The sequence below is a fragment of the Heliconius melpomene genome, chromosome 19, assembly GCF_056956725.1.
Source record: "Heliconius melpomene rosina isolate 202511_hmr_F chromosome 19, ASM5695672v1, whole genome shotgun sequence".
NCBI lineage: Eukaryota > Metazoa > Arthropoda > Insecta > Lepidoptera > Nymphalidae > Heliconius > Heliconius melpomene.
Genome location: NC_140407.1, coordinates 16,154,023 through 16,168,580, shown reverse-complemented (window position 1 = coordinate 16,168,580; position 14,558 = coordinate 16,154,023). Strand labels below are relative to the sequence as shown.

Below are 14,558 nucleotides of genomic sequence, written 5' to 3'. Positions count from 1 at the left end.
CCAATTTTCCAATTGCTTTATGATTAAAATAATTTATTACAGCAGTCGTGTTTATAGCCACACGCTGTACTACGATGACCTCAAACAAATAAATATTTTAATTATAAGTATATCTTATGGCTTATTATATATAAGCAGTTAATTTTCAATTGCTTGATCGTATATTTACAAATAGACTGGGATCCGACCGTTGAATCCTGCATAAACGAGTTTTCTTAATTAAACCTATATTAATGAATAATACGTGATTAGTAGAACAGATTACACCTGGGTTGCCTGGAAGAACCTGCCGCAATCATTTTATTTGCGAATTAGGTAATTTAAATTAATAAATAAATATTAGTATTTAGAAAATAGATTTTGCAAAGACTCAATATTATAGATTCATTATTTTACTTCAAAAATAAGGATGATTTCTTCTGCCCTATGATCTTTAAATAGTTTTCTGCGTGTACTTAATATGATTAAAATCATCATTTAACAGGTGAACAATTAGAATAAACATTGATTTTAAGATTGACCTTCTATTATATAATATTTTACTTTAAAACATAAGGCAGACCGCGCATTTCATCGTCTATTCCCATAGTCAAACGGAACCGGAATAAAATATTTCAAACGCTGGCAACCCCTGTTTGCGGCAGGAATTTTCCAGGCAACCCTGTTTTATAGTGTTCAGAAAAAAAGAAGCTTTAATTTGATATATAATTCATTAAAAAAACACATGAGTGCAAATTATTAACATTTAGTGACATGTTTAAACCAGGCAACCCTAGACTTAATTTTCCAATTCCTTATGCGATTATCTTTCAAATGATGTGCGATTCATATAAAAAACGTATGGGTGCAATTTTCTCCATAAACGAGTTACGAAAAAATGTAATTAAAGGTGATTGCGGCAGGATTCTTCCAGGCAACCCAGGTGTAATCTGTTCTACTAATTACGTATTATTCATTAATATAGGTTTAATTAAGAAAACTCGTTTATGCAGGATTCAACGGTCGGATCCCAGGGTAAAAGGGCGATCGTACCGCGTGAAAAACGCGACGTGATTTATGTGCCGACGTAGCTATCTCCAGATAAATTATTGTCTTCACATCGCCAGTGCATACATGCGAAAAAGTGAGAAATGGCTCGCACTATACTTGCGTTTCCTATTATTCTTGGGTAGATCAGATATCTAGTCTGTCTAAAGTCAAACCTTCTAAATAAATTGTGCTATGGCAACAATGTGTTTTTTTGTTTGTTATGGCTTACATAGACCGAGAGAACCTAACCTTATCGACATATTTTATCGCAGATCACCACAATTTTTTAACATCCGCCGGAACTTGCTATATACTCAAAGGATTCTCATGGATATCGCCTCCGCCCTCTTAGATACATACTTCGGAATATGCTCTTATAGGTCTGACCAGCGCGACTGTCTATTGTACTCGAAATTTAATACAAGTATAAGCCTTCTGGACCTACTATAAAATAAAAAAATATAATGTAGGAAAGTCCATTACCTTTTGTTCATGGAAACTGAGAAGAGAAACACAGACAGAGTGCAATAAATGTACAAATGTAATCTACATTGAAAAGCATTATATAATATTGACTTGTTCAGACTATATATAGTTTCTAATTTATATGACTTCTTTTCCTAGGGCAATAAGAAATTTTGAAAGAATTTTATTTTGTGTTGACTTTTTATTACAATAAAGACAATACAATTTTAAAAAGATCCTGTTTTATTCTTTAAGTATGTAAAAAAAATTATACAACATGAAATAATAATAGCATAATCACTTTAAGTTATTAGGTGTATTCAACAACATTATGTATTAAAATAAAAGTTATACAATACGAATATAATGAGTCCATACAATATTGCCAGTGTCGTCTAACATTTGTTTATAAATAATTTCATCAGCTATACAACTATCTTAATGAAGTGTAATGAATTCTTGTAATATTTTAAATATATATGGATATAAATATATATTCGTTCTGTTACCCCAGACAAAATCTGCGTGATTCATCATTTGATAAGGTATTATGATATCATAAACAACGTTCGGCAAATGTTTCCTCAACAAAGCGACGTCGTCTACAGATGATAAAAAGTCGTTTCTAGCAGTATATAAGGCGACAGGCATCGTTACTTTCTTCAAGTCATACTTAGGTGGACTCAACGAGTTATACACTAGAAAATTATTCTTCCACCCGTAGTCGTATCTGGCAAATGTTTTATGTTTTGCATTCTGTAAATATTGCAGCAAAACTTTTGTAGAAGTACCCGTTAGAAAATGTTCAATCGCTATAGGGAAGAATTCCGGTTCTAATTCGTGATCATCGAACCCACATAAAGGGAAGATAAAAAAGTACGCGCATAGTGCGTAGCCAATTACCGGTATATCACAAAACATTTTTAAGATACGGGTACTAATGAAATGGTCATCAAATAACTCATATATTCCAAGTCTTTGAGACAAAACTTCAAATACACGTGTCTTAGGTAACACGATGGAGAAAAAAATGCTGTTTTCTAAAAAGCATATTGGTGAGAGAGCCAGTAACACATTTATCTTGGAGTTGTATTCACTTCTGGTGGAGCCCAGCACATAATATATCGTGTTCCCCATTGAGTGGCCGATAGCAGTTACATTTGAAGCTTTGGTTTCATATAACACTTTGTCAAGTATAGCTGGAAGGTCGTAGTAGCCTACCTCATGGAATGAAAAATCCCAATATTCGGCATCTTTATCAGGGTCCAAATAAACATGTTTCCGCGAATATCTGTTGCTTCTCAGGTTTCCAAACCAGACGTCGTGGCCTTTGTTAGCCAAAGAGATGCCGAGAGAATTCTCTCCTCTAATCAAAAACGTGTCAGAAGAGTCTAAAATACCATGTGTTAACAAAATAGGGTATGGACTCTTGCCAGGAAGTCGGTACAAAGTTAATATGTAGTTGTCTTCAGTGACTATCTGGTATTCCATAGGCGGATGCCCATATTTGGTCGCCAGGCCGACAAAATTCAATGTAGCGTCCTCAGGAAGTATTTCCGAAATTAATAACTCAGAGGAAACATAATAATAGTGCAGCACTACAGAGCTGATCGTAACGACCACTACACCGAACATACTGAGACTCGATTTTAGTTATACCATTTTAATTACACTTACACAACTATATATATGCATTTTTCATGTTTTCATTGCCCTTTTTAAGTGCTTATAACGCTTGCGAAAACTCACTTAATGCAATTGATTTATAATAATAATAATAATAATAATAAATCTTTATTTCAGACATAGTCCATAAATAATTTTGTTAATAAAACAATTGCTTAACCTACGTTAGTAATTAATATAATTTATTATCTATCTTTACATGAATATTATTCCAGTGTCTCCAAACTGGGCCTTCCATTTTATATGCCAATGTGCTGAGGAGGGTGTTAGTACTGTTTGTGACTCTATCTATTACCGAAGCGACCCGCTTCCGAATGATTGCGTAAAAATCATCAACTCCTGCCTCCGCAAACATCGTTGACGCACTGCAATGACGAGGCCTCCCTAGCACCGCCCTCAACACATTGTTGTACTGGACACGCAAGGCGTTGTAGCTTCGCCGAGTAAAGTTAGACCACAGGCTGCAAGTGTAAAAAGATTGGCAGTAGGCTCGAAATAGGGCTAACTTTACTTGTAATGTACAATGTGTGAATCTACGCGCTAACATGTTTCCTCTAACTGACAACGCCCTGCGCTCCCGCTCCATATCATTATCGTCAATCAGACGTTCAGTTACAATGTGGCCGAGGTATTTGTACTCAGGTACTTGCTTAAGCGGAACACCATTTAATTTGAAATTTGATTCATAATGAATATTTTTGATATTTCCTCTAAATAAAAGAAAAACACTCTTTTTACTATTGTACCTGAGCCCATTCACCTCCGCCCATTCTTCACAAATTTTCAGTAATTTTTTAAGCCCACTGACTGACGGACTCAATAAAACCATATCATCTGCATAGCTTATATCGTTCATGAAAATGCCACCGACTGAACACCCTACTCCAGCTCTGTTCAGTTTCTCAATTAGTGGGTCTATGTACAAATTAAATAGCCTAGGTGATGTAAGGCCCCCCTGTCTTACCCCACACTTCAATTTGTACGGGTCACTTAAAGCATTACCCCACTTAACTATATTAGTCTGATTATAATACCAATATTTAAATAGATCAATTAAGTGAGAATTTAGACTAGAGCGTGATTTCAACTTATTCCACAATATCTCATATGATACGAGATCGAAAGCTTTGGACAGATCCAAAAAACAGGCAAATACTGGCGTTTTCCGCTCAGTATAGTACTGAACTGTCTGCTTGAGGCACAGTATCGCACTTTCAGTTGAAAGTTTAGGCCTAAAACCATTTATGTATAGCTGTTTAGACCAAGATATATTATTGCCGAAACTTAGCAGGAGAACTTAGTAGGATAGGAGTTTGTAGTAGCGTTTGTGATCATTGCTTCGTATCTTTGTAAATGGATTTAATATAAATAATGTGAAGTCCTCTGATTGTATTTTACAGATGGGTGTATACAAGAATCAATTTTAGGACTATTCTATTTCATAGTAAAAGGAATATCTTAACACTAGATTCCTTCTAGCCTAACAGGGTATTTGCGGGATACAGTTTGATACAAAAAAAAATCAACAACATTTAAAACAACATTTTATTCTTCTTTGTTTTTTAATTTACAACTGCCTCCAAAGAAGCACGTTTCAATCCTGATAAAAATTTTAGCGTTAATAGTATGGTAACTAATTTAAATAACTGTTTTTAGTATTTAGAGCGTGACCACTCGATAATAATTTTTGCAATATATTAAGGAAATTGTAAGGCCGTGTGACGCAGTATGACAACGTCTAAGTATAAACGCAGCGTTTGCAAGTCGATGGCGTTCCTTATTATGGCTAACTTAGAAATATATCGAGTCACGAATACATTCTAGATAATATACCGGTGTAAATAACTATACGAAAATAATCAATATATTTTTAGTAAATACACTTAAATAGTATTAAATAAACATTTGTCAAGTCAAGCGGGCATGGGGCCCGGTATTACGGTATTAACTATAAGAAACGTTGAAATGTAATAATTATACGATAATTAAACTCTTTGAATTTGCTTATTATAGTATGCAGACTTATTGAGCAGTGAGATAAAATGAAAATCATAGTTGGGAGTATAAATTATACCAGCTACCATCATGCTCACATTGTAACACAGCCCTACTATGCCACAATAACCTCAATATATATTGTATAGTTATAATTAATTAATTAAGTAATTAAATATTATAATGAACAAATACTTACTCGTAGACCTAACCACATAATAGTTAGTATCCAAACACTGAAGCCCTACAATTACGTATATCCATCTTGTTCTTAATTAATCGAATGGAGTCCTGCAAACAATAGCCAAAGCAAGATTTCACCGGAAATCGGCCATGAGGATTACAACGGATGTTTAACTTCTACTCAATTTCTCATGTTTTAGTCAATAAACATGCACTTCATTTTGTTCGTTTTAAAACAAAACCTTATGTTAGCACCGACGTCAGGCCTGAGATAAATCTAACAACTTGTCAACCAGCCGCAGATGTATAGTCACCTCGGTGCTTAAGGTATAGCGCGCACTGGTGACTTTTGTCACGGTGACAATATTTTTTTTAGTATGGTTGGTTTTATTATATTGGTATGGTTAAGTATGGTGACATGTCAGTGACAAAAAAATTATTGTCACCGTGACAAAAGTCACCAGTGCGCGCTAAGCCTTAAGGTTAATGGATTTTTTGTATTTATTTAGGTAATGTTAACACTCTGCGTCTATTAACATACTTCCGTTCCTAACTTTCCGCCGTATTGCGTCTTTAGTTGTGGAACTCAACGCTTCGCTTGCCTCTTTAAAAAGGCAAGGAAATAATAACATTAAATACTAGCGGAACCGAGCGACTTCGTCTGCTTAAACTGTACTGTATATTTAATAGAAATAATAAGAATAAGCCGAAAAAGAATAATAAGTATATGTAAGTAGGGAAAACAAAATACTTAATATTTTTAAAAAATACTGAATATTTCAAATGAACAAACAAAATAAGTAAAAATAATTAAGGGAAATTCTTAATATACGAAAAAATAGCTAACTATTTAAAACTAAAAAAAAAAATAAGTAGGAAAATCTTAACATTAGAAAAAATATCTAACTAATTAAAATGATGATGATGAGTGTCTTAACACTAGGTTTCCTCTGCCTAGTCTGCTGTGTGCAGGATACAGCGGAAAGCTGATTTATTTTTGATAAAAAAATGTAATTAATCTATTACGACCTAATCACATTGTCATTAGAAGAGAACTAAAAAATAATTATGAACAACCACATAAACATTAGGAGTAATTTAAAGAATAATATTTTTGTAGAACATTTTTTTTTGTTATACCCTATAACAAAAAAAATTGTTGAGCCAGCGAACGCCAAGTAAGCGTTCAATAAGCCTATTTTCGGACAGAAACAACTTAATTCCTGGAAAAACGTAAGAGCAGATGAACAAAAAAGTAGCCTATATTCATCCCAAGACAGACATACAGATAGACAAAGGTACGTTCGATTTTATAATTAGTATAGATATAAAACATGAGTGATTTATTATATATTTTTTCCATAGAAAAAATATATAATAAATATACATATTATATTATTTTACTGTTGCGGTGTATGACGGCGTCATAGCGTGATATTATATAGTCTTACTCGATAAGTGGGCTATCCAATACAAAAAGAATATTTTTAATCGAACCAGTAGTTTCTGAGATTCAACCAAACAAACAAGCAAACGCACTCTTCAGCTTTATATTATTACTAGCGGACGCGCGCAGCTTCTCTTGCGTATTTAAGGGTGAATTCTAATAACCCATGAAACATGTGTTCAATGAAATATTTTTAAGAGTCTAAATATCAAATTTTATAAAAATCGGTGGCGATTTAAGAATTTTCCCATACAAACTTTCAACCCCTTATTTGCACCCTTAGGAGGAGAATTCTAGAAAACGATGAAACACGTATTCAATAAAATACTTTTAAAAATCTAAATTTAAAATTTTATAAAAATCGGTGTCGATTTAAATTTTTTTTCATACAAACTTTGAACCCCTATTTCACCCCTTTAGGGTTAAAATTTTTCAAAATCCCTTCTTAGTGGATGTCCAGATTACGAAAGTAAATATCTGTCCAAATTCCACGTTTTTACCATCAGCGGTTACGGCTGTGCGCGCGTCTTACCTCAGTCAGTGAGGACAAGTCCTTTTATATATATAGATTATAGACATCATTTTCTTAAATGGATATCGAACCCAAAACCTATAATATTTACAGTAGCACTGCGCCACGACTGGCCTCTTATATTAATTTCACATCAACTATTCTACCTCTAAATATCACAGTAGGTACAGGAAGGCATATTTCATTAAGAGATTATTAGAATTTCATCGCCACTAGGCTTTGGAACTTGAAGTATTTGTTTTGAAGCGGAAAGAGCTGCGATGCGTGGCATTGCAATTAAACTATTCTCTATTTCGATGTGCAATACGTTTGGAAGTTTTGTTTTCTATTCTTAATGAGAAAATATTTACTTTATTTTGTTTAGGTTGCCGCTGTATCACGCATACAGCAAGGTAGGCAGAGAGAACAACAAGAAACAAAAAGAAGACAACAGACGTATTATTGTATTTTTTTATAGTAAACGTATGAAATACACTCCTATTTACTTTGAAATACAATATACGTACTTAGTGAACTTAGTTTCTTGTTAAGTGGTAAATGGCAGAATACACCATCTAAACAGTCGAAGAAAAATTTGTGAAATATTACAAAATCAAGCTGTAGCCCACACAGCAGGGTGGGTAGAGGAGACGTAGTGTTAAGACAATTGATTCTCACGCACTGCTCAATTTTCGAAAAATAGCATAGAGTGCAGAACTTAACGCCGAGTTTTTTCTTGAAATATTCCACCGAATAAAATCAACTTACAACTGTCATTTATACATACACTTTTCGAATACGCTACGAAATTATAACAACTTTTTTTATATAAAAATTTTACCAAATATTTAAGCAAATCCCGCAGGAGTGCGGTTAGCCCGTAACTAGAGCAGTGTGACAGGTTAAGCTTTACTGTACGTGAAGCAAGTAAAGTTGGATTTTTTTTAACACGACGAAACTAAAGTTTAGTTACAATACGCGCCTATATAAAAGTTAGTATAATGCTATTGCCTACTTTTAAGCACGCCATCTCATAGAAACAGTTTTACCGTCCGTTGAACAGACATAAACACAGCACATCAAACAAATCTTGTTAATACGTAGTGTAAGTGCATGCGTCCGAATGGGAGCTGGTTCCAACCAACAATAATAGAGCTTCCAGTCAGATGCCCCACCGCACCAAGGCGGCTTTTATTCATTTTACAACTTAAGCTGAAAAGAAAATGAAAGGCTTGCTTTCAATTATTCTATCTATTTTAAAAAAAAAATCAATGACACAACAAGTTGTCAAATATAAAATTAAATAAACATAACAATCTTAAACTCCCAATATAATCCACATTTAGGTTGCCGGCACACCTTTCAAATTATGTCAACGACTGCTGCCACCACCACCAGGCGTATTAAGTGCAGAATTAGATTTGAATCAGCGATATGAGACGTCTAAGCTGCACCCTATCCGCTATCGGGGTGTTTATCTCGACTATTGGACCACTAATTAACTTGGAGGAAATGGTGTACGTGATGTTGTTTTTTGGTTGTTTGTTTAAAAATGGTAAAAATATCTTGATTTTTGTGTAAGGAAATTATGTTCGAGGAAAGATTATGATAAGTGTAGGCCATCGTTGTGCGTCTGTACAGCATTTACTGTAAACGCTCTATGGTTCTGAGTTCGATATCCACTCAGAGGAATGAAACTGAAAGAGCAATTGAAAGTCATTTGACCATGCAAACGAAGCCGGAGGTAACATCTGGTGCTTAATAAACACAACTTGTAAGTCTCACCAAAATGGTATCTCAGTATTCAAAGTTATCATTTTATATTTTGCATAATTATGAAAAAGCCAGTCTTCAGCTCAGTAATGGCCGGAGGATATAACATTAAATTTTAAATTGTAAATTTTGTACCACAATATTCCTACTACAGGAATTTGGTCGTTAAGGAGATTAAATTGGAGCATTCCTTCGGAACGCTTCAGCTGGAGTTTTTCCTATTGTATTTGATTTAAATAATTTTTAAGTTTGCTATTTTATTTAAGGGACAATTTTTTGTTGTTTATTTTGCCATTGTGGCGCAGTGGGTTTGTGGTGCCTAATTGAAAATACGATAGTTGTGGATTCGATCGTCATTTGGAATAATTAATTTGACCCCCCTCTGGCAAGATAAAGTGTGGCGTTGAGTTCCGCCACTTTACTCGATACTCTCAATGCCTCCAACATTCGGCGGAAAATAGGGAACGGAGTGGTTAAGCCACTAGGTTCCCTCTGACTATCCTGCTGTGTGCGAGATACAGCGTGAAGCTGATATATTTTTTAGTTACGTAATAATAACTGAAGTCTACCTTGGCTCAGTGGAACAGTGTATGAAGGATTGAATTCGTTATTCAATTACTGGGATCTTTCTACTTTACTTCGTGTTTTTCTGGTCAGAAAGGAAAAACTAACAGTAATTAAATCTCTTTAGTGGGGACTGACCCCCAACCATCGCGCTACATCCACACATACAATAGAAACATATATTAGATAAATTATGTATTATATATGCTTAAAACTCGTCACTAAGCCTGGTTTTGTAGGATTAGGGGAGCCCCACACGGATGTACCAATTTGCAGAATTTTAGGCTTTATAAAATGCCAGACCGTAGGGAACAAGACAAAGTTAACTAAAACACTGAAATGAGAAAGGAGAGATTTTGTTTTTTAATATTGAACTCTATTGTTATTTTGGCTTCGGGACGTAGTTAAGTTAACAGTTTTAAATTAATTTCCTACTAAGGAGCAAACGTAGACATATTTACTATATCTGTAGAGATCTGTAGACATAGATCTAAGAGACTTAAAATAAGTTGTAACAAGTATAGGTATAAGAATTTCGGCGTGGTCGATAAGATCACCCATTTTTTTAAACTTTACTAAATATTTTGCTTTCCTTAGTTGAACAACAGAAATATTATATTTCACTCATATTAATTTCCTCGTTCTAACAGGAAAAAGCGCGACATTGGACTGTCTCTTCACATGTAATATCTCAAAATTGATTGAAAAGGGGCGTACCTTATTATCTATCTATCTATATACATATATAAAATCGAAAGGTCACTCACTCATCACGAAATCTCAGAAACTGCATGTGCTAGGAATCTCAAATTTTACATAGGAGTTACTTTTAGGACGTAGGTGCTCGCTAAGACGGGAATTTGTAATATTCGACTTTTAAGGGGTTGTTTTTGGGGTTGAACATTTGTATGAAACTTCGTTTCTACTAATGCTAGGAGTCTCAAATTTTGCATGGACGTCACTTATAAGACGTAGGTACTCATGGAGACAGAAATTAATTATAACGTAGTCCACGCAGGGGAAGCCGCGGGCGGGCCATTAGTATGTAATATTAATATGGCGTGGCGCAATGGCGCCGCGTCGAACTGTCAAACGCGACGACTGTAAGTTTCGACTTTAATTTAGAGAAATAATTAACTATTTTCATTTCTTCACACTTGAAGAGACAAGACCAAGTGCAGTATTGAGTTCCGCCAATCAACACTCAATGTCTCGAAAACTAAGCAGTGCGTGAGGAATGAAGTGTCTAATTATTCCTACTCTGTTATAACACAGAAAAAATATCAATACTATTTTTGCCTCAGAACTGTATATAGGTACTGCAATATATTGTATACTAATTAACACCTCACAACTACACTATAACTTATAATTAATTAGTACACCAACAAAACGCCTCGCGACTTCGGTAATTCACTTACAGTAACTGGGACACAAAATCGAGTTTAAGTATATAATAAGATATTCTTGTGGCAACCTGAATAGATACTCGTAGCTGGTTGAATAACATCAGGAAATTGAGTTAGACGATCGTGATGCCTTCGTACTATTGTGTAAAGTACTAGTTGTAGCCCGCAACTCCGTTGGCGTGAACTGCAAAAAGTACAATGTCGTTCGTTCTCTCGCGTACTAGGTTATCCAGTCTAGGCAGAAGGATATTGAAGTTGAACACTGAATTCTGAAGTCATTGAGTATTAAATCTTATAGCGTCACCATATACTATCCACCATATAATGAACCTACATGCCATATTTCAGGGCATAATTTCGGCTTTCCGTTGTCTATTAGTGAGTTTTAAATAAGTAAAGATGTAGTTTTAGGATATCCTAGCGTAGTGTCTGACTGTAAACACAATGATTACGAGTTTGATATCCCCCACTCGGGATAACGAATCACATCTCGCTCAAGGTGTAGTGCGGGGTTGAGTTCCGACACTCAATACTCAGTATTGATACAAACAAAATGGAGAAAGCGGAGTGTCTTAACACACGGTTGCTACTGCCACCGTGGTGGTTATGGCGTGCTGAATGCAATAGTTGTGGATTCGATGCTCACTCAGTCACTGAGGGAATGTCTGGATATATAACAGCGTTTAATTTCGTTATGACAATACACAATGTCTCTAAAATAAGCGAACGCATTGAAATAGACAAAGATTTATTACTTAGTTGTTCGAAAAAAGTGTATAAATATGCGCAAAACAGAAAACCTCCGGGATTTTTTATTGTTTTGTAATTTTGCCGCATAAGCTGTTACACGATAAAAACAACCGTTCTTATCTTCAGAAAAACTCGGAAATATATTTCGTTTTCACGTATTATTTTTACTTTTGTGCAATTATAGATAATATACTTGAGTTCGTCATGACACAGCATCTGACAGTTAACATAATCGTTCTGGGTTCGATTCCCATTCGGGGTAATGAGCAATTCCATTTTCTCGCACTGGTGCAATGACAAAATGCATCATTGAGTTCTGCTACTCAACACACAACGTCTCAAAAATTTAGGCGGTGTGCGAGGAACACATTGTCTAACACTTGGTTGGTTCCGATTACCATGCTATATGCGGGATGATGAAGCTCATAGAAATAGCTCGCCCGTTAGCTTCGTTATATAAAAAAGGAAAAATATTACTTTCTTATTTATTATATAGCTTCACGCTGTATCCCGCATATCGAAGATCGAAGTCAGCAGAGGTGGAAATCGAACCCACGTTCACAATCTGGCGTTTTGCCATTCCGCCACGTTGGCTTGTATTATTCCGGTATTAATTTGTTGTTGTCGATTCTGTCCCGTTTTAAAATTAGTTTTAAACATCGCCATTATTTATTTCCGCAGCATTATATATATTCGGGGGTGTGAAGTCAATAATTCATTCACATCTGGCGCGTGAATTTAAATTATGAATTAGTTGGCAAATAGATTTAAATTTGTAGTTATGCTTTATTTCCATTTAGGCGGTTGATATTGGCACACTCCTATTGTTCACGGTATAAGAGGTTTATTTAAATTTTGTGTAAAATGTTAGTAATATTATTTTAATATATTGCTGATCTGCTGCAACAGTGTATCTTTTCGAAATAATGAAGTTAAATATGTCAATAATGACTTGGTAAGTTACGTCACTATTGCAATAAATAAATGAACCGTAAATTTTAATATTTTAATGTGTAACATTTCTATAGTATTTTAGAACAGGATATAATTATGATTTTCACTTAGAGCAGTAAAGTATTTTCATTTGCCCGCTCTAGTAACAAGACAAAGTGCAGCGTACAGTTCCACTACTCAACACGCAATGTCCCGAATTTTACGCGGTGCGTGGGGTTTAAAATGTCTTAACCAGACTAGTTAGGTTCCCTCCGCCAAACCTACTATATGTGAGATAGAGTGTAAAACTATAAAAATGAAAAAAACATATCTTCGCTTAATTCAAAAGTCTAACACTTAATAAATTAATAAAGAAAGTACGAGCCGTAAGTACCTACAAAGATTACGCGTAACTGAAAATTACGTATAAAGAACTTTGACAAACTTAAAGTTGCGAGCACTGAAGCACAACACCTCGGTCGAGGAGAGCCGCGAATTAATGAAAATTACCTAAATGGGGGAAATGCCCGGCCTATAATTTAAATTTATTATTATTGCATTCAATAACTCGCGAAGCGAAGCGCGCTTTACTTTGGAAGGTTTATTGTTGTTGATCTAAGACGTCTTATAATTGTTTCAAACGGTACTTGGAATATTTTGAATTTGATGAAATATTATGTTTTGTTTGGCCTCGTGGCGTAATGGGGTGCGCGTTTTCAGCACACAGCAGGGTAGGCAGAGGGAGCCTGGGTACCTAATGTAAAGACAATCCGTTCTCATTAAGCCACTTTTGTTCTCTACTTCCCACGATTTCGGCGGAACTCAACGCCACGCATTGTCTAGACTACGCACTAGAGCGACGAATTGAAAATATTAAATATTTCAATTCCTGGAGTGAAAATCGAACCCACACCTGTTGCGTTTTAGGAGGAATTATCATATTTAAATTATTGTTACTCCTCCACTATGATAGATGAAACACGGCGTCAAGTTCCGCCACTTACTTACATAATGTCTTTAAAATTAAGTTAGTATCTCTCTGTATTCTTTCTTCTATATAAGAAACACAATGACTGCTTCTTGACATTGGACTATTTAGTAATATCTATGCATATCTTTAATTTCCACTCAGAATTCCAATTTATTCTTAAATGGATAAATAACAGTTTAACATTTAAAAAATAGGCCATCATGGTGCAGAGCCACAGCGTCCTTTACTAAGATAACTTGTAATGTACATTTATTTATTTTTTAAGTAAAATATTCACACAGACATCAATTCGTGTTATTTTTTTAGGTTACTTATACTCGGAAACAGTTTATGATATACTCCTATCTATTATGCTATTAGTATAAAAAGCCATTTAATATTTGACGCACGAGAAATTTACCAAATTCGTGCTATATATCAAAAAAGGTAGAGAGAACCTAATTTTAATTAATCTGTTAAGACACTCCGTATTCTCAAGCCTAATTTTCGCCCATTGTGTGTTTTCGCCTATTGACCGGCGGAACTCAACGCTACGCTTTGTTTTGTTACCACAAAAAAAATTTTCAAGGAAATTGAATCCACAACCGCCGTGTTTACAGCCAATCCGCTGTGCCGCTGCGTCACGGCAGTCTCTGTGCGAAAATCACAGCAAAAATATAGATTTTTTAGGCATTAAGCCGTAAATGTCGCTTAGTTCGTTAAAAATACTTTACGAAGGCACTGAAAAGTAACCTCTGTTTTAATAAGCAAGTTTATTACGGCTAAAATGAAAATTTTAATACAAAAAGTAATATTCGCTGTTAATACTTGTTCAAGGATTAC

At 34.8% G+C, this 14,558-nt stretch overlaps 2 protein-coding genes across 2 annotated transcripts; both read right to left on the bottom strand.

The window, feature by feature from the left end:
* Positions 1 to 1,763: 1,763 nt before the first annotated feature.
* LOC146529030 (lipase 1-like) lies at positions 1,764 to 3,168 on the bottom strand. Its single transcript, XM_085203241.1, has one exon. It carries the CDS (start codon positions 3,127 to 3,129, stop codon positions 1,933 to 1,935), a length of 1,197 nt encoding a protein of 398 aa, XP_085059367.1. The 5' UTR covers positions 3,130 to 3,168; the 3' UTR covers positions 1,764 to 1,932.
* A 102-nt stretch (positions 3,169 to 3,270) lies between these two features.
* LOC146529029 (uncharacterized) lies at positions 3,271 to 4,414 on the bottom strand. The gene has a single exon (XM_085203796.1). The coding sequence runs from the start codon at positions 4,034 to 4,036 to the stop codon at positions 3,353 to 3,355; it is 684 nt and encodes a 227-aa protein (XP_085059922.1). The 5' UTR covers positions 4,037 to 4,414; the 3' UTR covers positions 3,271 to 3,352.
* Positions 4,415 to 14,558: the final 10,144 nt, after the last annotated feature.